At 62.6% G+C, this 21969-nt stretch overlaps 5 protein-coding genes across 6 annotated transcripts; 3 read left to right on the plus strand and 2 right to left on the minus strand.

Annotated features, from left to right (window-relative positions):
• Window positions 1-763: 763 nt before the first annotated feature.
• On the minus strand, window positions 764-4244 carry PAF1 (PAF1 homolog, Paf1/RNA polymerase II complex component). The gene is made up of 14 exons (XM_032207116.1): window positions 4103-4244; window positions 3975-4004; window positions 3486-3578; window positions 3271-3392; window positions 3082-3148; window positions 2898-2999; window positions 2695-2800; window positions 2521-2589; window positions 2326-2429; window positions 2119-2235; window positions 1772-1900; window positions 1569-1674; window positions 1363-1450; window positions 764-1272 (listed from the first exon to the last, which is right to left on the minus strand). The coding sequence occupies exons 1-14, from the start codon at window positions 4150-4152 to the stop codon at window positions 812-814; spliced, it is 1644 nt and encodes a 547-aa protein (XP_032063007.1). The 5' UTR covers window positions 4153-4244; the 3' UTR covers window positions 764-811.
• Window positions 4244-5716, plus strand: MED29 (mediator complex subunit 29). The gene is made up of 4 exons (XM_032207118.1): window positions 4244-4470; window positions 4773-4831; window positions 5069-5153; window positions 5462-5716. Exons 1-4 carry the CDS (start codon window positions 4258-4260, stop codon window positions 5696-5698), a joined length of 594 nt encoding a protein of 197 aa, XP_032063009.1. The 5' UTR covers window positions 4244-4257; the 3' UTR covers window positions 5699-5716.
• A 632-nt stretch (window positions 5717-6348) lies between these two features.
• LOC116501516 (extensin-like) lies at window positions 6349-7767 on the plus strand. The gene is made up of 2 exons (XM_032207111.1): window positions 6349-6414; window positions 7021-7767. The coding sequence occupies exons 1-2, from the start codon at window positions 6349-6351 to the stop codon at window positions 7765-7767; spliced, it is 813 nt and encodes a 270-aa protein (XP_032063002.1).
• A 796-nt stretch (window positions 7768-8563) lies between these two features.
• SUPT5H (SPT5 homolog, DSIF elongation factor subunit) lies at window positions 8564-16650 on the plus strand. Of its 2 annotated transcripts, XM_032207121.1 has the most exons (29): window positions 8564-8750; window positions 9253-9406; window positions 9490-9555; window positions 10099-10110; window positions 10215-10284; window positions 10376-10444; window positions 10548-10613; window positions 10757-10787; window positions 10896-10964; window positions 11054-11305; window positions 11407-11496; window positions 11581-11651; window positions 11782-11887; window positions 12141-12234; window positions 12315-12451; window positions 12560-12715; window positions 12813-12959; window positions 13182-13328; window positions 13504-13629; window positions 13724-13808; window positions 13919-14023; window positions 14140-14242; window positions 14343-14470; window positions 14706-14811; window positions 14948-15106; window positions 15368-15536; window positions 15611-15814; window positions 15930-16025; window positions 16341-16650. In XM_032207121.1, exons 1-29 carry the CDS (start codon window positions 8679-8681, stop codon window positions 16482-16484), a joined length of 3234 nt encoding a protein of 1077 aa, XP_032063012.1. In that variant the 5' UTR covers window positions 8564-8678; the 3' UTR covers window positions 16485-16650. The 2 variants fall into 2 exon arrangements, with proteins under 2 accessions (XP_032063012.1, XP_032063013.1); XM_032207122.1 differs by lacking the exon at window positions 10099-10110.
• A 2578-nt stretch (window positions 16651-19228) lies between these two features.
• LOC116501520 (DNA polymerase beta-like) lies at window positions 19229-21036 on the minus strand. The gene is made up of 2 exons (XM_032207114.1): window positions 20802-21036; window positions 19229-19804 (listed from the first exon to the last, which is right to left on the minus strand). Exons 1-2 carry the CDS (start codon window positions 21002-21004, stop codon window positions 19765-19767), a joined length of 243 nt encoding a protein of 80 aa, XP_032063005.1. The 5' UTR covers window positions 21005-21036; the 3' UTR covers window positions 19229-19764.
• Window positions 21037-21969: the final 933 nt, after the last annotated feature.

A 21969-nucleotide genomic window follows, 5' to 3' on the forward strand; every position in this document is an offset into this window, starting at 1 on the left:
CCCCGGCCCCCCCCCCCACCTTTCCCCGTGCATCTTTATGAGTGTGGGGGGGAAATCAGGGGCACCCCCCCCCCCCCCCCCAAAAAATAAAGCAACCGAGGGGCTCTCGGGGGGGGGGGGGGCGATGACTTTGCCGGGGGGGGGCTGTGTGTGAACACTACAGGGGCTGCGTGCAGGGGGGGGGGCTCTCCCGGCCGGGTTTCCTTTAATTTTTTTTTTAATAATTCCCCGTTTTTTTTGGTTTCTTTTTTTTTTTTTTTTCCTTCCTTCCTTTATTATTATTATTATTCTAATATTAATATTATTTGCCCCCGGCAAACCAAACCATGAAGCTGGGGGGGGGACGACACATTGAAGGGGGGGGGCTCCACATCACCACGCCCCCCCCGTGCCCATTTTGGGGAGGGGAAACCCCCCCCCGTGTCTGTTTTTTTTTTTGGGGGGGGGGTACAGCCCCTCGGTGCCCGTTTTTTGGGGGGATTGGCGCGGGGGTGACCCCCCCCAGGCTTTAGGTACATGGCGATGTCCCGGGAAGGGGGGGGGCCCCCCCGGTCGGTACAGCCCCCCCCTGCCCCATGCCCCCCCCCCTTTGTACCCGTAGCGCCGCGGCCCCGGAGATAGAAGCGTTATTTTAGATACATTTTATTATGAATAACTTTTGTTATGACTATGGCTGGTAACCATGACTACGTTATTAAAGAGAAAAAAAAAAAAAAACAACAAAAAAACCCCAAACTGGTCTTTTTTTGGGCTTTTTTCCCCCACAAAATAAAAAAACACCCCCAAAAGTGGCGTTTTTCCCCCCAAAAACTCAGTCGCTGGAGGAGTCGGACGCCTCGCTCGCGCTCTCCTCCTCCTCCTCCTCCGAGGCCTCGCTGGGGCTGAGGCGGGGGCTGCGGGGGGGCGCCCCCCCCTCGCTGCCCCCCCCCTCCGACTCTTCCTCCTCCTCCTCCTCTTCTTCCTCCTCTTCCTCCTCCTCCTCTTCCTCGTCGTCGTCGCTGCCGAAGATCTCCTCCTGGTCGCGGGCGGCGCGGGCGGCGGCGCTGCCCCCCCGCCGCGCTGCCCCCCCGCCCCCTCCGGAGCCTTCCTCCTCCTCCTCTTCCTCCTCCTCTTCCTCCTCTTCGGCCTCGTCCTCGCTCCGCGCCGACCCCCCCTGCTCGCTGCTGCTGCCGCCGCCGCCGCCGCCCCCCCCGCCGGAGCCTTCGGCCTCCTCCTCCTCCTCCTCGCCGCTCCCGGCCCCTTCGCTCTCGCTGCCCTTCTCCCGCTCCTCATCTGGAAAAGGAAGTGTGGGGGAACAAATCGGAGGGGGGGTGTAGCGGGAGGCCTCCCCCCCGAAAAAAAAAGCCCCCCCCCCCCACTTACCGGAGCCTGGCGCCTCCTTCTCAGCCTCCATCTCCTCCTCCTCCTCCTCCTCGGGCTCGTGGTTCTCCAGCTGCGCCCTCCGCGCCTCCTGCCGGGGCAGGGGGGGCTCAGTTCCCCCCGGGGGGGGGGCCCAAAAGGCCGAGGGGAGCCCCAAAAAGCCGAGGGGTGGTCCCCAAAAAGCTGTTTTGCACCGGGGGGGGGCTCACCTGTGCCTCCAGCTCCTTCTCGTTCATGTCACGGTGTTTCACCACCAGCACCGCGTTGGTGCCCGACTGCACCCCCGCCCGCGCCCGCCTCTTGCTCAGCCGCACCCTGAGAGGAGCCCGGGGGTGTCAGGACCCCTCTCTTGTTGTTTTTTTTTTTTGGGGGGGGGGGTCCCGGCCCCTTCTGGCCCCCCCCGGACCCCCACCTGGTCTCCAGCTCGTTGTAGTAGACGCCGTCGCCCTCGCGGAAGATGAAGAAGTAATTCTCCTCGTAGCCCTTGCTGGCTTTGTTTTTCACGTTCCAGTTGTACTCCCGAGCGATCTTGTAGTCGTACCTGGGGGGGGGGGGGGGCAATAAAAATAAAGCGGGGGGGTGTCAAACCCATCTCCCCACCACCAAACCGCCCCCAAATTTGGTTTCTGCCTCCCCAGAAATCCACAGCTCGCCCTTGGCTTCTCTGTCACAGCCTTGGGGGGGCTCTATAGGGCCCCCCCCCCCCCCCCCCCCCCGTGTTGTAAGACCCCCCCAGCCCTGTGCCGCCCCGCCCCGTACACATCCTCGGGGGCGTAGTCCATCTCCTCCTCCTGGTCCCGCTTGCGCTTGCGCAGCGTCTCCTCCACCGGCAGGAAATAGGCCACGAACTGGTTCCCCTCCTCGTCCATCATCCCCCTGCGGGCAGCAAGGGGTTAACAGGGCTGGGGGGGGTTGGGGGGGGCCTCTGTGCGTGCCCCCCCCCTTTGCTGTGCCCCCCCCCCAAACCTGATCATGGCCTGGGACATCATCTCCAGCGCTGCGGGGCCGCTCGTGTCCTTGGGCGCCGGGTCCGAGTCGAAGATGACTTGGGCGCAGGGGTTGATCCACATCTATTTTATTTTTTTTTTTAGGGGGGGGGGCGGTGTGATAAAGCTGCCCCCATCCCTCAATTTTCTCCCCCTCCCCTCCATAAATCCCTACCTTGAAGTCGGGGAACACGGGCATCACCTCCACCGGGGTGACGCGGGGCTTGCTGTAGTGCTGCGTGATCTGAGGAGTGGGAGGGGGGGGCTCAGCCCTGAAAAATTCCACACCGGGGGGGGTCCCCAACGTGCCACCCCCCCCCCCCATGCCCCCCAGCCCCCAATTCCCCACCGCTTTCTGGGCATCCTCGAAGGTTTTCTCGATGGCGGCGATTTGGCTGTCGCGGTCCTTGTAGATCTCCTCCTCCGTGAACTGCTGCTTCACCGAGACGCCGATCCTTTTTTTTTTGGGGGGTGGGGCACAGCAGCGTGGGGGGGTCACAGGGAGGGGCAGGGGGTGCGTCCCCCCCTCCTTCTGATCCCCCCCAGACTCACTTGACCTCGGGCTTCTCGTTGGAGACGCCGTAGCGGTTGAACTCGGTGGAGATGTACTCGGTCTTGCGCATCCATGGCACCACCTTGGCATGCTGCTGTGACCTGGGGGGGTGGGACAGGGGGTGACGTAGCCCCCCCCGCAGCCCAAAATATTTGGGTGCCCCCCCCCCATGGTCCCCATTACCTCTTGGAGCTGGTGGGCGCTTGGATCTCCTCCTCCAGCAGCTTCTCATCCGCTGGGTCCAGGAGCACTGAACGGAGACAAATCGTGGGGGGGGGGGTGTCCTTGTGTGCGCGCGCGTGTGTGTGTGTCCCCAAAAAAGAAAAAACAAAACCAAAAACACCCTTTTTTTGGGGTGGAAGCCGGGCTCACCGCTGGGGTCGATGCGGTAGGTGTCGGGGTTGATGAGGTCGATGGTGACGCCCAGGTCGGGCTCGGTCAGCAGGTCGTGCTTGTGCTGCTTCTCCAGCGACGTGGCCTTGTACTGCACAAACCTGGGGGGGGACACACACACAATGGCCCCCCGCCTGTTATTTCGGTGCCCCCCCCCCCCCGGAGCTGTTCGTCCCCCCCCGAGCCGTCCGTACCGGTTCTGGTCGAAGGGGTAGGTGATGAACTTGGGGTCGAAGGGGATGTCGGGGAGGCTGTTGCAGTATTTCACCCGGCACACCACGCCCGACCTGCGCGCACCGTGGTCGGGGGGGGGGCCGCGACCCTGCGGACCCCCCCCGCAGGACACTGAGACCCCCCCCCACCCTGGGGATCCCCCCCCCGGACCCTGAGACCCCCCTCAGACCCCATGACCCCCCCCCCGGACCCTGAGAACACCCCCACAACCGCAGCTCCCCCCCCCCAACCAGGACCCTCCCAAGGACCCCATGACCTCCCCAGGACCCTTCAGGACCCCCCCAGGCCACTTTTGGGCCCCCAGACCCTATGGGACCCCCTCCCCCCTCCGTGCCCCCCCCCCAGACCCTGTGCCCCTCCCCCCCCCAGACCCCGGCCCCCCAGGCCCCGCCCCCTCCCCTGTAGCCCCGCCCCCTCCCCCCCACGTGGTCCCGGAGCCCCTCCCCCACCTCTCCGGCAGCGTCCGGTGGGAGCTGGGCCTGTGGGGGGGGGGGAGGGGGAGTGACGTCACGGCGGGGTCCCCCGTGACGTCACGGCGCTGACGTCACGGCCGTGACGTCACGGGGGGGCGCCGTACCTGTGGCCCGGCTCCTCCCGCTGCGCCTGCGTCTGGATGGTGGGCGCCATGGCGGGGCTCGGCCCTGCGCAGGCAGCGCCGCGGGCAGCCGCGCCGGGAAGGCCCCCCCGCCGTGACGTCACTTCCCGGCAGGAAGCGGAAGGCGAGGCGGGAGCATGGCGGCTCCCCCGCAGCAGCCGCCGCCGCCGGGGCCCGGGCCGGGGCCTCCCAGTGCGCCTGCGCCGCCGCTCGCGCCGGGGGCGGGGCCGGCGCAGGGGGCGGGGCCCGGGCCGCCGTTACCGGCGCAGGTGGCGGCTGCGCAGGCGCAGGACTTCGACCCCGTGCAGCGCTTCCGGCTGCTCATCCCCCAGCTGAAGGAGAGCCTGCAGGTGGGCGGGGCCTGCCGCCGGGAGGGGGCGTGATCTGCCGCCGAAAGGGGGGGCGGGGCCCGGAGCCGAAACGGGCGGGGCCTGGCTGTGGGGAGGGAGGGACTTGCAGGCTCCAGAGGGCGTGGCCCGGCGCCGAGGGGAGGGGGCGTGGCCTGGCGGCCGAAAAGGGGCGTGGCCTCCCGCTGAAATGGGCGTGGCCAGCGCTTAGCGGGGCTCCTGGAGGGGGGGGGGGGGGGGTCCTGGGGTGCCCCCCCCCCCGGGAGCCCTTTTTGCCCCCCCCAACCCCTTTTTGCCCCCCCCAGACGCTGATGAAGGTGGCGGCGCAGAACCTGGTGCAGAACTCCAACATCGACAACGGGCAGTGAGTGTGGGGGGGCTTACACCCCCTAAAATTCCCCCCACCACCACCCCGAACCCCCCCCCCCCCCAAAAGCCCCCCCCCCAGAGCCCCTCGGTGCCCTCCTGCGCTGTCCCAGCGCCTCCCAGTTCCCACCGCAGCCCTCCCAGTGCCCCCCAGGTGATGACGGGGGGGGGCACCGGGGGGGGTGGGGGGGCACCGGGGGGGTGACAATGACCGCGTCCCCCCCCCCCGCTGCAGGAAGAGCGCGGACGGGGCCCTGCAGCGCTTCGACAAGAGCCTGGAGGAGTTCTACGCCCTGTGCGACCAGCTCGAGCTCTGCCTCGTGAGTGTCCCCCCCCCCTTCTGCCACCCCCCCTGACCTCGTGGACACCCCCAACTTGGAGAAACCCCCCCTACCTCACGGGGCCCCCCCCCCCTTCCACCCCCCCCCAACCTCGGGGACCCCCCCCTCTTTACATTCCCCCCTCCTCAGTGCCCCCCCTCCTCCCCCCCCACACCTTCTCCAACCCCCACCCCCCTCCACCCCCTCCCTCCACTTCACCCCCTCCCATCCCCTTGTCCCTGGGGGTGACCCCCCCCCGGGTTCCCGCCCCCCATTTAACTCCTCTCCCCCCCCCCCCCCCCCCCCAGCGCCTGGCCCACGAGTGCCTCTCGCAGAGCTTCGACAGCGCCAAGCACGCCCCGGCCCTGGTGCCGGCGGCACCCAAGGGTGAGGGGGGGGCGGCGGGGGGGGGCGAGAGCCTCCCCTACACCCAGTACCTGCCCCTCATCAAGGCGCAGATCGCCGGCGCCAAGGACATCCACAACGCCCTGCTGGAGGGGGCCAACAAGATCACCGGCAAGCTGCCCCCCCCGGGGGGGCCCTAGAGAGGGTGGGGGGGTGGAAAAAAGGGGATGGGGGGGGGGCTGCGGGATGCGGGGGGGGGAAGGGGTCAGGGAGCTCCCCCCCCCCCCCCCCCCCAGTGTGCAGGAATAAAGGTGGATGTGGGAGGTGTGGTGGTGGATGTATGAGGGTTTTTTTTTAGGGGGGGGGGGGAAATGTGGGGGCATCACTGGTGGGTGTGGGGTTGCAAACAGGGCAGGGGGGCATGGCTAGGTGGGGGGGTCACTTGGGTTTGGGGGGGCAGGCAAATTGGGGGGGGGGGGGCAGGCAAAAGGGAGGGGGTCACCAGTATGTGGTGGGGGGGGGCCACCCACACCCAGACGATTGTGTGGGGGGGGTCGCAGCCAGGTCAGGGAGGCATGGCTAGGTGGGGGGGGGTCGCTTGGGTTTGGGGAGGGTCAGCCAATTGGGGGGGGGGGCACCCAGACGTCGAGGGGGGTCACCGGTATGTGGGGGGGGTCACCCAGATGGTGGGGATCCTCATACACGTGGGGGGGGTTCCCCTGCCCATTCGGGGGCCACCCAAGGGTGGGGGGGGCTCCCCCCGGCCCCTCCCCCGCTGTTCCCGGCACCGTGACTCAGCCCCGGCCCCGCCCCCTGGCCCCGCCCCTCCGAGGTGGGCGGGACTTCCCCGATGACGTCACCCCCTCCTCCGTGCCGGGGCCGCGCCCTGCGCGTGACCCGGCGCCGGCCCCGCCCGGTGAGCTCATGGCCACGCCCCCCCGGCGGCTTCCGGCCACGCCCCCCTCTCCGCTGACGTCACGGGAGCCCATAAAAGGAGCTCGGCGGCGAGCGGCCGGTACCGGAGATTCCCCCCCCGCGCCCCCCATCTCCATCCCGGGCTGCCATGGCCGCCGCCGCCACCGGGCCTGCACCGGAGCCGCTGCGCCAGGTACGGGACCCCCCCGGGACTCCCCCCCCTTCCCACCCGGGACCCCCCCCTCCCGGTGCCACCGGGACCCCCCGGGACCCCTCTCCCGGTACTCCCGGCCCCCCCGGGACCTCGAATTCCCCTTCCCGGCCCCCCCCCTCGGTCCGGCCGGGGTCCCCCGGGACCTCCAAACCCCTCCGGGACTCCCCTCTCGGTAGGGTTGGGCCCTCCCCGGAGACTTCTGGGCCCCCCCGAACCCCCCCCCGGTCCCTCCGCCCCCCTGGGAGACCTCTGGGTCCCCCCGGGACCCCGTCCCGATACAACCGGCCCCCCCCGGGACCTCCAAACCCCCCCCCGGGACCTCCCCGGAGACCTCTGGCCTCCCCCCCACCCCCCGAACCCCCTCCCCAACTGTGTCCTCTTCTCCGTCCCCAGGTTCTCTTCGGTGCGCAGCCCCCCCGCCCGCCATCTCCGGAGCCCCCCCGGCCTCCCCGTTCCCCTTGGGGCGCCCCCCCGGACCTGGGCCGTCTCCTGCGTTCCCTCAGCGCCCCGAGCGGCCGCCCGGTGCCCCCCCCGCCCGGTTTCCCGCCCCGGCACCACGGAGCCCCCCCGGGCTTGAACCCGGACCCGGCTGGGGGGGCCAGCCTGGAGCTGCTGCTGGCGGCCTTGACCTTGACCTCGGACCTGGAGCCCGCGGGCGGGGCTCTGCCCCCGTTACCGGCACCGCCGGCCCCGTTGGCATCACCACTGACCCCCGGGGGACCCTCGCCGCCGCTCTCGCTTCACCGCCTGCCTTCTTCATCCTCCTCCTCGCCACCGACACCGCTGCTCGCCCCCCCGGAGGCTTCCCCGTCGCCCCCCGCTTCGCCGCCATCGCCGCTCTACAAGACGGAGCTGTGCCGCCCCTTCTCCACCACCGGCCGCTGCCGTTACGGCTCCCGCTGCCAATTCGCCCACGGCCCCGGGGAGCTGCGGGGGCTCCGGCGGCACCCCAAGTACCGCACGCAGCCCTGCAGCACCTTCCTGCGCTGCGGCTCCTGCCCCTACGGCCCCCGCTGCCACTTCCTCCACAGCCCCCCGGCCCCGTTGCTGCTGCCCGATGGGGGGGGGACGGCTGCTGGGCCCCCCCCCGGCAGCCCGCGCCGCCTCCCAGTGTTCGACCGCATCTCGGTGGTGGAGTGAAACCCTCTGAAAAGAGGGGGGCGCCCCCACCCCCTGCTCTTTTATGGGGGGGGTGCCCCCACCCCATGATTTTTTAAGGGGGGTGCCCCCACCCCATTGTTTTTTTATGGGGGGGATGCACCCACCCCATGTTTTTTTATGGGGGGGGGGGCGGCACTGCTGTGGAGCCCCCCCCCCCCGCACCCTTTGTGCCTCTCAGGTGAAGGGGGGCCCCCTTTTCAGCCCCCCCCGTGCACTTTTTGGATGTAGCAGCCCTCCCATAAGGGGGGGGCGCGCCCTGAGCTCGTCTCAGCGGTGCTAATTGGGGGGGGTCGCCAGCGGGTCCTGGCTGCCCCCCCCCCCTCAATTTATGGCTTTATTTATTTACGGTCGGTGCCTTGGGGCTGCCCCCAGCCCTGTTGGGGGGTGGGGGAGGGTTTTTGGGTTATTTATGGGGTTTGTATTTTTTTTGAGGGGGGGTGGGGGGAGTTTTTTAGGGTATTTATGGGGGTTTTAGGGTTTTTTGTGTGGGGGGGGTGGTAAATAAACACTTGGGCTGTGACCGAAGGCTCTCGTTTCCTTTCTCGCCGTCACGGGACGCCCTTCCGGGGCCGTTTCCTCGGAAAAATTAAAATAAATAAATAAATAAATAAAAATAAATAACCAAAAAAAAAAGGAAGAGCCGCGAGTGACGCAGCGCTGGCGTCACGGTCCCCCTGTTCCGGGCCGCGGAGCGGGTCACGTGACGGGGGGCCGAACTCTCGCGAGAGGAGGCAGTGTCAGCGGAACGCGAACCGGAAGCGGAGCCGCAGACCGGAAGCGGGGCCTCGTCGGGAGGGAAACGGAGGCGGCCGCGGCTGCTCCCGGGCCTGAGGAGGAGGAGGCCGCGGGTGCCGCCCCCCCCCCCCCCCCCCCCCCCCCGAGGCGCCGCAATGTCGGACAGCGACGACAGCAACTTCTCGGAGGAAGAGAGCGAGCGCAGCAGCGAGGCCGAGGAGGCCGAGGCGAGGCCGAAGGCTCCGGGCCGGGGGGGGGTTGGGGGAGCTCGGAGGGGGCCTTAGGGTGGGTTGTGGGGGTTTTAGGCGCCGTGGCGAGCATTTGGGGGGCGCTGGGGGGGGTGTTGGGGAGATTATGGGGGGTTTACGGGGAGTTTGTGGGGGTTTGGGGAGTTGGGGGCGGAGTTTTGGGGTTATTTGAGGGAATTTTGGGTTATTTGAGTGGGTTTTGGGGGGTGTCGGGGATGTGGATGGTGTTGTGGGGGTGTTGGGGGGGGGTGTTGGGGAGATTGTGGGGGCGTTACGGGGAGTTTGTGGGGGTTTAGGGAATTAGGGGGGAATTTGGGGGTTCTTGAGTGGGATTTGGGGGGTGTCGGGGATGTGGACAGTGTTGTGGGGGTGTTGGGGACGTTTTGGGGCAGCTTTAGGTGGGTTCTGGGTGGAGTTTAGGGGTGTGCAGCTGGCTCTCACCCTCTTTTTCGCCCCCTCCCGACCCCAAATTGTTGCACAGGCCGAGGAGGAGCGCGCCAGTGCGGCTGGCAGCGAGAAGGAGGAGGCAGAGGAGGAGGAGGAGGAAGAGGAGTATGACGAGGAGGAGGAGGAGGAAGATGACGACCGGCCGGCCAAAAAACCCCGCCACGGGGGCTTCATCCTGGACGAGGCCGGTGAGCTGCAGGGGGGCTGGGTGCGGTGGGGGCCGCCGCTGGCCTCCCCCCAGCCCCGCTCAGCTCCCCGCTCCCCCCCGCAGACGTCGACGACGAGTACGAGGACGAGGACCAGTGGGAGGATGGGGCCGAGGACATCCTGGAGAAAGGTGAGGGGCTCCCCCCGGGGCTTTGGGGGCTCCCCCCTGTGGCTTCGGGGCCCCCCCCCTCAGGCTTTGGGGCTGCTTCTGTCCCGCTCCCTGCTCTTGAGACTGGAGGAAGAGGATGGAAACGAGGTCCCGTGGTGGCATGGCTCTTTTGGGGCTAAACCCTGTGGTTTTGGGCTGCGCTGCGTGGCCGCTCTGGCTCTTCCCCTGCCTCCAGGCGCGTTTTTCTCCCCAAATCCACCACTCGAGGGCAGGAGGGGCCCCAGCTCCCTCCCCTCCTCCTCCCTCCCTCCATCCGTCCGTCCGTCCCCCCCATTTGTCCGCTCAGCACATCTCATCCGCACCCGCCTGGTTTTATTTCTTTGTCGTATTTTTTATTATTATTATTTTTCCCCCTTTTTCTTTGTGGTTTCCTTTCCCTTCTGTGCCGCCGTCTTAATTTTATTCCTTCCCCTTTGTTCCCCCCCTCACCCCGCGGGGGGTTTTGCCGCTATTATTTGCTCCATACTGTCTGCCCTCCACCGCCACCTCCTTGTTCCCGAGCAGAAGAGATCGAAGGTAAGCTCGAGTCAGCCCAAGCCCCCCCCCACGGCCTCTGGCGTCACCCCCCCGGGGCCAACCAAGCCCCCGTGGGCCGGGCCCGACCCTCCTCTTCCTCGCAGCTTCCAACATCGACAACGTGGTGCTGGACGAGGACCGCTCAGGCGCTCGGCGCTTGCAGAACCTCTGGAGGTGACGCTGGCCCCATCACCCCCCCCTCACAGCCCCCTTTTTACCCCCCCAAGGGCTGCAGGAGCGCGCTGATGACTTTTTCCCCCCACAGGGATCAACGGGAGGAGGAGCTGGGCGAGTATTACATGAAGAAATACGCCAAGTCCTCGGTGGGAGAGACGTGAGTGGCGTGGCTCCGTGCCCCGTGCTGGCAGGAAGGTCTCCTGCTTTTATAATTTATATTTTCTCTCTTTTTCCCCTTTTTGTTTTTCTTTTTCTCTCAGCGTTTATGGCGGCTCCGATGAGCTCTCGGATGACATCACGCAGCAGCAGCTGCTGCCGGGAGTCAAGTGAGTGTTGGGCGAGAGGCTGGGAGAGAAAACACGCCGTGTTTATGGGGAAAAAAAGGGGCGGATTGGGTCTGGGGGGGGGATTTAACCCTATAGGGCCGGGACGAGTCGCCCTATAACGGTTGCTCTTTGCCCCTGTGCAGGGATCCCAACCTCTGGACTGTGAAGTGCAAGGTAGGCGCTGGGCGGGGGGCTTTGGGGTGGGGGGCAGCGTTTCAGGGTGGGGTTTCCTGACCCTAAAGCAACCCCTTTTCCCTCTTCTTTTCCCCCTTTTCCCCCCAGATTGGTGAGGAGCGCGCCACGGCCATCGCTCTGATGCGGAAATTCATCGCCTACCAGTTCACCGACACGGTGAGGCGGCGCGGGGAGCCGCGGGGGGGAGCCGCGGGGGTCCTTGCAGCCCCCTCCCCCTTTTTCTTGACCTTCCCCTCGCCCCGCAGCCCCTGCAGATCAAGTCGGTGGTGGCCCCCGAGCACGTCAAGGGCTACATCTACGTGGAGGCCTACAAGCAGACGCACGTCAAGCAGGCGATCGAGGGCGTGGGCAACCTGCGCATGGGCTACTGGAACCAGCAGATGGTGCCCATCAAGGAGATGACCGACGTGCTGAAGGTGGTGAAGGAGGTCACCAACCTCAAGCCCAAATCCTGGGTGCGCCTCAAGCGGGGGATCTACAAGGACGACATCGCTCAGGTGAGGCTGGGGGGGGGACGGACGCGAGGTGGGGGGGACGTGTTGGGGGGGGAAATTAGCGCTGCCCCGGCTCAGCGCCACCTCCCCCACCCCGCGGGCAGGTGGATTACGTGGAGCCCAGCCAGAACCAGATCTCCCTCAAGATGATTCCCCGCATCGATTTCGACCGCATCAAAGCCCGTATGAGCCTGGTAGGTTTGGGGTTGGTGGGCGGGCTGCTGCCGTGCTGGGGGGCCGCTGGCTCAGCCCGCTGCCCCCCCCCCCCCCCCTTGCAGAAGGATTGGTTTGCCAAGCGCAAGAAGTTCAAGCGCCCCCCCCAGCGGCTTTTTGATGCTGAGAAGATCCGGTAGGTGCCTCTCAAGGGCAGGGGAGGCCAAAAAAAAGCCCCCCCATCCCCCCCTCCCCAGCAAGCTGCCTTCCGTGAGGGGCTTTTTTATTTTATTTTATTTTATTTTTTTGCCCCTGTCTTGGCTCAGCTCCCTGGGAGGCGACGTGGCCTCGGACGGAGACTTCCTCATCTTCGAAGGCAACCGCTACAGCCGCAAGGGCTTCCTCTTCAAGAGCTTCGCCATGTCGGCTGTGGTGAGCACGGGCCTGGCTTTAAATCCAGACCCAAACCCGGCACTTTTCACCCCAGATTGCTTCCCTTCCCGTGGCACGATGCAGAGGCGGGGGGCCAGGTGGGAAAAGGGGTGAGGAGGGAGGGGACGGCGCTGCTGTGATGCTGTCAGTGTGGCATCGGCGCTGCCCGGGTGAGCAGGGGCGGTTTGGGAGAGAAGTGGGGGTGTTTTGGGAGGGAAGGAGGCGTTTTGGCCATCGGCTTTGTCCGTGGCAGATCACGGAAGGCGTGAAGCCCACCCTGTCAGAGCTGGAGAAGTTCGAGGACCAGCCCGAGGGCATCGACTTGGAGGTGGTGACGGAGAGCACAGGTACGCAAGGGGGGTTTTCAGCGTGGGCCCCCCCCTCCTTGCCGTACCCTCTGCAGCATCTTGGCCCCTCAACTTCCCAGGGAAGGAGCGCGAGCACAACTTCCAGCCCGGCGACAACGTGGAGGTGTGCGAGGGTGAGCTGATCAACCTGCAGGGCAAAATCCTCAGCGTCGACGGCAACAAGATCACTATCATGCCCAAACACGAGGACCTGAAGGTAGCAGAGAGCCCGGGCTGCAGCTCTGGGGGCCTCGGAGGGGGCGCCGTGACCACGCCAGGCCCCCTCCCCTGCGCCTCTCTCCTTCCCCCCCCCCCCCCCTTTTAGGACATGCTGGAGTTCCCAGCTCAGGAGCTGCGCAAGTATTTCAAGATGGGCGACCACGTGAAGGTGATCGCCGGGCGCTTCGAGGGCGACACGGGCCTCATCGTTCGGGTGGAGGAGAACTTCGTCATCCTCTTCTCTGACCTCACCATGCACGAGGTGAGCGCGGGGCTCAAAAAACCCAGCCCGGGGAGGAAGGGAAGGGGCCGCCGCGGCCGCCTCTCACCCCTCTTCCCCCCCCTTGCCCTGCCGCCAGCTCAAGGTTCTGCCACGGGACCTGCAGCTCTGCTCGGAGACGGCCTCAGGCGTGGATGTCGGGGGGCAGCACGAGTGGGGCGAGCTGGTGCAGCTGGACCCCCAGACCGTGGGGGTCATCGTCCGCCTGGAGCGCGAGACCTTCCAGGTGAGCCCTGGCCGCCGCGACGCTGGAAGGAGCCGCGTTTTTTTCTCTGTTTTCCTGTGTTTTTGGGTGCCCCGCTGGGGAAGGGGATGAGAGAGGGACTCGTGCACGCAGTCCTGTGCCGGAGATGACTCCCCAGCTTCGGCCCCGGGGGCGTGGAGGGGGCTGTTTTGGGCGGGCCCCCTCCCTCCCAGCTCCTTGCCTCCCCCCCGCCGTGGGCTGCAGGTGCTGAACATGTACGGGAAGGTGGTGACTGTGCGGCACCAGGCCGTCACCAGGAAGAAGGACAACCGCTTCGCCGTCGCCCTCGACTCGGAGCAGAACAACATCCACGTCAAGGACATCGTCAAAGTCATCGATGGGCCCCACTCGGTATGAGCTGTGGCGTGGGGGGCGCCATCAGCTCGCCCGTCTTGGGCCTGCTGGGTTTGCTGGGTTTACTGGGGGCCTTTCTGGCTGCTTCTGGCACCGAGGGGCCTTCCTGGTGCTGGGCGAGGGTCCTGACCCCCCTCTGGACCTCACCCCTTCCCCCCTTTGACTGTCCCAGGGCCGCGAGGGGGAGATCCGGCACCTCTTCCGTGGCTTTGCCTTCCTGCACTGCAAGAAGCTGGTGGAGAACGGCGGCATGTTCGTCTGCAAGACCCGACACCTCGTCCTGGCTGGCGGTTCCAAGGTGGGAGCGCGCCGGGGGCGCCCTCCAGCTGCCTTGGGGGGGCTGCAGCCCCCCCCCCAACCCCCCAGCACCCTTTTTTTCGCCCTTTTTGCAGCCGCGGGATGTCACCAACTTCACCGTGGCCGGCTTTACTCCCATGAGCCCCCGTATCACCAGCCCGATGCACCCCAGTGGGGCCGGTGAGTGCTGGGGGGCTGTCCCCGAGGGCAGGAGAACGTCCCCGAGGATGCTCAGCCCGTCCTGAGCCCCCCCCTCGCCCCCCCCTCGCCCCCCACCTTGCTCCCCGCAGGCCAACGTGGCGGCTTCGGCGGCGGCGGCATGAGCCGGGGGCGCGGGCGGCGGGATAACGACCTCATCGGGCAGACGGTGCGCATCTCCCAGGGACCTTACAAAGGTGGGGGCCTCCTTGGGGGCTGGGGGGTTTCTGGGTCCCATCCCACCCCCCTCTCTCCATCTGGGGCTGTGGGGTCGCCCGCGCCCCCCCTGCCCAGCCGCTCCCGCGCCCCGCAGGCTACATCGGGGTGGTGAAGGACGCCACCGAGTCGACGGCCCGCGTGGAGCTGCACTCCACCTGCCAGACCATCTCGGTGGACCGCCAGCGCCTCACCACGGTGTGAGTGTCCCTTTTAGGGACTGGGGGGGAGGCGCCGGGGGCTGTCGGGGGCTCCGTGTCCCCCCCCCTCTTCTGACGCTGTGTCCCCCTCCCCCCCCAGCGGCTCGCGGCGCCCCGGTGGGATGACATCGACCTACGGGCGCACCCCCATGTACGGTTCCCAGACCCCCATGTATGGCTCGGGCTCCCGCACCCCCATGTACGGCTCCCAGACGCCCCTGCATGACGGTGAGTGGCTGGGAGGGGCCCCGGGATTGATGGGGGGGGGTCCCTGGGGTCGATGGGGGACATGGGACGGGGGTGAGGTGGATCCCAGGGGGGCAGAAGGGACCCTGGCCCCATCTTTTGGAGGGAAGGAGCGGGGAAAAACGGGCACTGGGGACAAGGAGGGCTGAGGGGGTGGGGGATGTGGGGCTGAGGGGACACCCACGCAACTGTCGTGGCCCCCCGTGGGGCGTTGCAGGCAGCCGCACCCCACACTACGGCTCGCAGACCCCACTGCACGATGGCAGCCGCACGCCCGCCCAGAGCGGCGCCTGGGACCCCAACAACCCCAACACGCCTTCCAGGTGGGTGCCAGCGGGTCGCTGGGGACCGGGACAGCCCCACTGCAGGGGCCTTGGGCCACCAGAGGGGTGGCCACCACGGGATTCCAGTCCCCAAAGTGTCCCGGGCGCCGTGACGCCGCCTTTCTTCCGTCCCTAGGGCTGACGAGGACTTTGAGTACGGCTTCGACGACGAGCCCACGCCCTCACCGCAAGGCTATGGTGGCACCCCCAACCCGCAGACCCCCGGCTACCCCGACCCCTCATCCCCGCAGGTCACCCAGCCCTACAACCCCCAGACACCTGGCACGCCGGCTATGTGAGTGTCCCCTCCGCCCCGCACCTGTCCGGGGCTTTGGGGTGCCTCAAAACCTGGCTCTGGGAGGGGGAATCTCAGCCTCGCGACCCCGAGTTGGGGCTGGGGGGAGGAACCTCATCCCTGCAAGACTCCAAACCGTGATCCTGGCAGGGAAACGTGCTCCTGGCGGACCCCAACCCCACGCTTGGAGTTGACAGCGCGTTCCCTGAAGCCCCCCGCGGGGCGATGCAGTGCCCCCATGTCCTCCTCTCACCCCGGCAGGTACAACACCGACCAGTTCTCCCCGTACGCCGTGCCATCGCCGCAGGGCTCCTACCAACCCAGCCCCAGCCCCCAGAGCTACCACCAGGTGGCCCCCAGCCCCGTGGGCTACCAAAACACCCACTCGCCAGCCAGCTACCACCCTACGCCATCGCCTATGGCCTACCAGGTACCCCCAGACCCTTTTTCCTGCCCCCCCGTATCTCCCTGCCGCCTCTCACACCGTTTTTTCTCTGCCCCCAGGCCAGCCCCAGCCCCAGCCCGGTGGGGTACAGCCCGATGACCCCGGGGGCGCCATCCCCGGGGGGTTACAACCCCCACACCCCTGGTTCAGGCATCGAGCAGAGCTCCAGTGACTGGGTGACCACCGACATCCAGGTGAAGGTCCGGGACACCTACCTGGACAGCCAGGCGGTGGGACAGACGGGCGTCATCCGCAGCGTCACGGTGAGGCGGCAGCGGGGCTTTTTTGGGGTTTGGGGGTGTAGGGGGGGGGACACGGGGGCCGGGACAGCACGTCCCCACGGAGCCTTTGCTGTCTGACCCCGTCCTCGCTGCGCAGGGGGGGATGTGCTCCGTCTACCTGAAGGACAGCGAGAAGGTGGTGAGCATCTCCAGCGAGCACCTGGAGCCCGTCACCCCCACCAAGAGCAACAAGGTACGGCCCCTGCCGCCCTCCTGTCCCCTCGGGGACCCCAATTGTCCCCTCGGTGCTGCTGCTGGCTTCCCTCCTCACCTCGCAGCCCCCTGTGCACCCACCACCCCGCACGAGGGCTCCTGTGGGATCTCCAGAGCCCTTCCTCCTTCCCTCAAGACCCACTGCTTCCCCCACGCTGACCTTACCCCATCCCGCCTTCTTCTTTTGGGCTTTGACTTCCCTGCCCCTCCTGGGGGGGCCCTCAGCACCCCCCCGTGCCCTCCAAGCCCCCCCGGGTGCCCTGCACGAACCTCCCGCTCCCCGCTCTCGTCCCAGGTGAAGGTGATCCTGGGGGAGGACCGCGAAGCCACCGGCATCCTGCTCAGCATCGACGGCGAGGACGGCATCGTCCGCATGGACCTGGACGAGCAGCTCAAGATCCTCAACCTGCGCTTCCTGGGCAAGCTCCTGGAGGCCTGAGCACGCCCCTGCCCCACCCTCGCTGCCATCCCCTGCTCTGCGTTTCTCTTTCTTTTTTTTGTGCTTTTTTTTTGTCCTCCCCCTTTGTTTTCTCATTTTACCTCCCCTTTGCCTTGGAGCCTGTTTGTGACAGGATTTCAGTGTCCAATAAAAGAAAAGCTGCTGTACACCTGCCTCTGTCCTGTCTCCTGGGTAGTGGGATGGGGGGCTACTGGGACGGGAACGGTACTGGGATGAGAAGGGGGGGGGAAAGGAACGGGGTGGGGGGCCTTACTTGGCCGGGGAGGATACTGGAACTGACACGGAGGGTCCAGTTGCATGTGGGGCTGTGTAAAGGCTCCCCTGGGGAGTTCAGTTGTACCCAAAGCCTTCCTTTGGGGGCACTTTTTGATGGGCAAAAGGGGCTTTGAACGCGTTTTCTGGGGCCCTATTTTGAATGCCTCTCCCATGCCGGGTAGGGCTATGTTTTGGGTTGCTCAGAAAGAGCGAACACAGAGGGTCCAGTTGCATGTGGGGCTGCGTAAAGGCTCCCCTCGGGAGTTCAGTTGTACCCAAAGGATTCCACTGGGGGCACTCTTTGATTGGAGAATGTGTCGCCGTACATATTTTCGGGTTCCTATTTTAAATTAGTCTCAGTGTTCCGGTTAGGGATACATTTAGGGTTGTTCAGGAAGAGCGAAGACAGAGTCCAGTTGCATGTGGTGTTGTGTAAAGGCTCCCCAGGGGAGTTCAGGTGTCCCCAAAGGCTTCCACTGGGGGCAATTTTTGATGGGAGAAAGTGTCGCCATACGTGTTTTCTAGGGTCCCACTTGGGGAGGAACCAGTCAAAGGAAATAGCGCTTTCTGAAACTGTCAAGTTCTTGTTTGGCAACTCAGTGACTGGTTTGATCTACTTCACAGATGTAGAGGCAAGTGGACTGCTCTTTTGAAATAATAAAATTAAAAACATGAAGTTTATCAAACGTGGCAGTGCATGTTTGCAGTCTCTTTATTGCTTTTGCCAGTGGTAGATAACATTTATAAGGGATCGGTCGAAGGAAAGAGCGCCTTCTGGAACTGTGAAGCTCTGTGTTGGCAGCTCGGTGACTGGCTTGGCCTGCTGTCCATCTCCAGAGGGAAGTGGACTGCTGTTTTGAAATTAAAAAATGATAATAAAGAAAATATGGTGCCGCTCTATGGCGCCTAGAGGACTGCCACTCTGCATGACAGTTAAAAAGAATGTGGTTTGGAGATGGAGAGCAGCAGAGGTAAGGCAGCTGGGAAGAGAGATAAAAGTATTGCAGTAGGTAGGCTGTGGTTATGAGGTGCCTCAGGATGTGCTTTTTTTCTTGTTTCCACCCTTCCCTCGTGCAGCCTGGGAGAGGTAAAATCCCCATGTTGTAGAGTGGTGCAAAAAGGTGAGAGGGTTGTCAGCCCGGTCAGTTTCCTTCACCAAAGCTAAGGTAAGTCTTTGAAGCGAAACAGCCTGGTTGCTTGTGCTCCACCTTGTAGACCTAAGCCATACCAAAAACAGGGCTGCTGTTTCTCCTGCTCTCTTTACCTCTTCTCATGCACGGCCCCTCCCCTTTTCCAGGGTGGGTGATTGGGGTGGGGTGCAATGGTATAGGACTTGCAGGCATCCCATCAGAGAGCTCATTCTGCCTGGGCTGCTCTTTGGCGGGCAAGTGCTTTGTTTTTCCTTCAGTTGATTGCAGGGTTCTTTAGGCAGGTTGGAGTCTATGGATTTCTAGATTTTTAAGTGCTTGGAGTTCACTTAATAGAGGGATATTTAGCACAGGTTGCTAAAGACGTTCTTTAGGTGGGTCAGAGTCTATGGACTGATGTGTTTCCAAGTAGAGACCGGTAAGCCCATCTTTTTGAGTTGGTAACTAGTAGGATCTGTCATAGTAAAGCAATCTAGTAGTAGGTGCCTGTATTGCATGCAGCTCTTCTTCAGGTGAGTAATTGTTATAGCATGTTTATAAACCTCGAAACCCCTACAGACATAACCCAAACTATTTACCACACTAAACCCCTGAAGACCTATGCCTAAAACTCCTAACCCAATAAATTAAAACGTTCAAATCCCAAGCCCACAAAATTAAGACGTTCAAATCCCAAACCCAAAAAATAGGACTCTCAAAACCTAAACCCAAAAAATAGGACGCTCCAAACACTAACCCAAAAAAATAAGACACTCAAAGCACTAACCCAAAAACGTAAGACACTCAAAGCACTAACCCAAAAACGTAAGACGCTCAAAGCACTAACCCAAAATATTAAGATGCTCAAAACCCAAACGCAAAAAATTAAGGTGCTCAAAACCCTAACCCAAAAAATTAGGACACTCAAAACCCTAACCCTGGAGAACCTAACCTAAATAAATAAATAAATAAATAAATAAAATTTTAAAACCCTAACCCTAAATAACTGACCAAAAAGAAAACCCTAAGACCCTAACCCTAAAAAACCTATCAACACTACAACCCAAAAACTCTAAAACCCTAACATGCTAACCCTGAAAACCTTAAAACCTTAAAACCTTAACCCCCAAATCCCTAAAATCCTAACCGTTAAAAATCCAACCCTAAAAAACATAATATCCTAAAATTTAAAATCCTAAAACTTAAAATCCTAAAATAAACCCTGAGAACGCTTACCCTGAAACCCAACCCTAGTGCCCTACCCCTGAAACCTTAAAACCGTGAATCAATCTTTGGAAAATAACATAGGCTCAGGACAGGATCTCAGTAAAGTAGCATTTTTATTTGAGATTACAATGGTGGGCGCAAGCAGGAGGACGCCTACTAATTCCATACACAGTTTATATACTTTTTTTTTTTTCCTTCCAAGGACCAGGACCCTCCCCTGTTTCCCCATTAACTGTGCAATCCAGGTTCATACTCTATCTGGTGCTTCACAGAAAATACACAGCTGCTGGCCTGTTACAAGTCTTCACCTAAACAATTCTACTCTTCTCTATTTTTCATGTTTTTTGATCACCTATTTTCTCCTTCCCTTTTCAGCTTGCACACAGGAGCTTTCCAACTTCTATTCCTCTACTGCAAAGTCTGTAATTGACAACTGCCTTTTCTTCTTGTGCAATTGTCTCTGCGACTCTGAGGTCTTGGTGTGGGTACTACAGCATCAGCCCAAACTCATTCTTTTCAGAATTTATAGTCACACAACTTCTGTTTATAACTCCACCAAATAAAACAAACAAGAACAAACAAGCAAGTGAACAAGCACCAACAAAACACCACCAAAATAACTAAGCTTTACCCAATGCCAGTAACTCGTGTCAGGAGGTTGATAGATGCACTTGTATCATCTTGTCCAATCTGCAAAAAACAAAATAACACAAACCAAATCTTCTTTGCTCCATTTGCAGTACAAAAAGGAAGCTGAAGAAGATAAAACAACTTGGTCAGATTCTGCTTTGGAGAGCTACTCTAAATCGGAACAAAACAGCACCAACAGCAGAACCGTGCGTTACTACAGTACCATACGCACCGTGCCTACAAACTATCTTAACTTCCCACGTGAAGGTGAACAGCATGCTTAAAACTCAGAACTCAACAGCCTTCCAGAGTCATAATTCCACTTCTCAGGGACAACATTCACAAACTATATTCACGTTCATAGATAACACTGGAACTTTGGCAGAACTTCTAGTTCCTTCATTTGTAGTCGGCACAGACTCCATGTCAACCATTCAACAGGGCCACGTGCAAGGTCCTGCACCTGGGTGGGGGCAATCCCAAGCACAAGCACAGGCTGGGTGGAGAATGGATTCAGAGCAGCCGCAAGGAGAAGGACCTGGGAGTGTCAGTCAGAAACTCAAAAAGAGCTGGTAATGTGCATTTGCAGCCCAGAAAGCCACCCATGTCCGGGGCTGCATCAAAAGTAGCATGGCCAGCTGGTCAAGGGAGGCGATTCTCCCCCTCTGCTCCTCTCTCCTGAGACCACTGGAGCCCTGCATTCAGCTCTGGGGCTCCCAGCACAGAAAGGACACGGACCTATTAGAGCGAGTCCAGAGGACATCCATTCGGATGACCATAGGGCTGGAACACCTATCTACAAAGACAGACTGAGGGAGTTGGGGCGGTTCAGCCTGGAGAAGAGAAGGCTCTGGGCACACCTTCTAGTGACCTTCCAATACCTAAAGGGGGCCCAGAGGAAAGCTGTGGAGGGACTCCTTGTCAGAGCGTGTAGCGATAGAACAAGGGGTAATGGCTTTAAGCTAAAAGATGATAGATTCAGACTAGATGTCTCAGCGCCCAGCCCCGGCGGGGCCCTGCAGCCCCACGCACGGCGGGGGGGGGGCGGAGGCGGTACCTGTGGGCGTTGTACTTGTGGATGGCCCGGTTGCCGTTCCACTCGTAGTTCTCCAGCTCTGCGGGGAGAAACGCGGTTGGAGCGGCCGAGGCGCGGCGCGGCCCCCCCAGCGCCCCCCCACCCGTCAGCAGGTCCGAGATGCCCGGGTTGGGGCGCCCGGACGACGCCTTCCGCTTGCTCATCGCGGACGCCGGCACTGGCATGAGGCAACGGTCGGAAATGACGCGATAGGGCTTCCGGCGGAGATGTCTATAAGCGCGACCGCATTCACGCGCACGCGCGGCAAAGGGACTGAGCGCTGCCGGGAGATGTAGTTCTCGGACTCCGAACTTCCGGGAGGCCATGTTGGGTGCCCAGAGCATATCGGGAAATGGAGTTCCGGGACTCTGGACTTCCGGGAAGCCATGTTGGGTTCCCAGAGCATGCCGGGAGATGTAGTTCTAGGACTCTGAACTTCCGGGAGGCCATGTTGGGTGCCCAGAGCATGCCGGGAGATGTAGTTCTCGGACTCTGAACTTCCGGGAGGCCATGTTGGGTGCCCAGAGCATTCGGGGAGATGTAGTTCTCGGACTCCGAACTTCCGCGAGGCCATGTTGGGTTCGCAGAGCATGCCGGGAGATGTAGTTCTCGGACTCTGAACTTCCGGGAGGCCATGTTTGTTGCCCAGAGAATGCCGGGAAATGTAGTTCTAGGACTCTGGACTTCCGGGAGGCCATGTTGGGTGCCCAGAGCCTGTCGGGAAATGTAGTTCTCAGACTCTGAATTTCCGGGAGGCCATGTTGGGTGCCCACAGCATACAGGGAAACGTAGTTCACTGGAACCAGGGTTAGGGTTGTTAGGGTTAGGGTTAGGGTTAGGGTTAGGGTTAGGGTTAGGGTTAGGGTTAGGGTTAGGGTTAGGGTTAGGGTTAGGGTTAGGGTTAGGGTTAGGGTTAGGGTTAGGGTTAGGGTTAGGGTTAGGGTTAGGGTTAGGGTTAGGGTTAGGGTTAGGGTTAGGGTTAGGGTTAGGGTTAGGGTTAGGGTTAGGGTTAGGGTTAGGGTTAGGGTTAGGGTTAGGGTTAGGGTTAGGGTTAGGGTTAGGGTTAGGGTTAGGGTTAGGGTTAGGGTTAGGGTTAGGGTTAGGGTTAGGGTTAGGGTTAGGGTTAGGGTTAGGGTTAGGGTTAGGGTTA

This window comes from Aythya fuligula, unplaced genomic scaffold (assembly GCF_009819795.1).
Source record: "Aythya fuligula isolate bAytFul2 unplaced genomic scaffold, bAytFul2.pri scaffold_31_arrow_ctg1, whole genome shotgun sequence".
Lineage (NCBI taxonomy): Eukaryota > Metazoa > Chordata > Aves > Anseriformes > Anatidae > Aythya > Aythya fuligula.

What these genes read in the sequence shown, in the direction of transcription:
- LOC116501520 (XM_032207114.1), bottom strand. Translation starts at nt 21,004, where the DNA reads ATGCCAGTGCCGGCGTCCGCGATGAGCAAGCGGAAGGCGTCGTCCGGG. An exon ending in CACAAGTACAACGCCCACAG is followed by an intron (nt 19,805 to 20,801) that starts GTACCGCCTCCG and finishes TGTTTTTTGCAG; the next exon opens with ATTGGACAAGATGATACAAG.
- SUPT5H (XM_032207121.1), top strand. Translation starts at nt 8,679, where the DNA reads ATGTCGGACAGCGACGACAGCAACTTCTCGGAGGAAGAGAGCGAGCGC. An exon ending in CCAAACACGAGGACCTGAAG is followed by an intron (nt 12,452 to 12,559) that starts GTAGCAGAGAGC and finishes CCCCCCTTTTAG; the next exon opens with GACATGCTGGAGTTCCCAGC. An exon ending in CATCGCCTATGGCCTACCAG is followed by an intron (nt 15,537 to 15,610) that starts GTACCCCCAGAC and finishes CTCTGCCCCCAG; the next exon opens with GCCAGCCCCAGCCCCAGCCC.
- LOC116501516 (XM_032207111.1), top strand. Translation starts at nt 6,349, where the DNA reads ATGACGTCACCCCCTCCTCCGTGCCGGGGCCGCGCCCTGCGCGTGACC. An exon ending in CCCGGCGCCGGCCCCGCCCG is followed by an intron (nt 6,415 to 7,020) that starts GTGAGCTCATGG and finishes CTCCGTCCCCAG; the next exon opens with GTTCTCTTCGGTGCGCAGCC.
- PAF1 (XM_032207116.1), bottom strand. Translation starts at nt 4,152, where the DNA reads ATGGCGCCCACCATCCAGACGCAGGCGCAGCGGGAGGAGCCGGGCCAC. An exon ending in TACCCCTTCGACCAGAACCG is followed by an intron (nt 3,393 to 3,485) that starts GTACGGACGGCT and finishes GTCCCCCCCCAG; the next exon opens with GTTTGTGCAGTACAAGGCCA. An exon ending in GACTACGCCCCCGAGGATGT is followed by an intron (nt 1,901 to 2,118) that starts GTACGGGGCGGG and finishes CCCCCCCCCCAG; the next exon opens with GTACGACTACAAGATCGCTC.
- MED29 (XM_032207118.1), top strand. Translation starts at nt 4,258, where the DNA reads ATGGCGGCTCCCCCGCAGCAGCCGCCGCCGCCGGGGCCCGGGCCGGGG. An exon ending in TCCAACATCGACAACGGGCA is followed by an intron (nt 4,832 to 5,068) that starts GTGAGTGTGGGG and finishes CCCCCGCTGCAG; the next exon opens with GAAGAGCGCGGACGGGGCCC. An exon ending in ACCAGCTCGAGCTCTGCCTC is followed by an intron (nt 5,154 to 5,461) that starts GTGAGTGTCCCC and finishes CCCCCCCCCCAG; the next exon opens with CGCCTGGCCCACGAGTGCCT.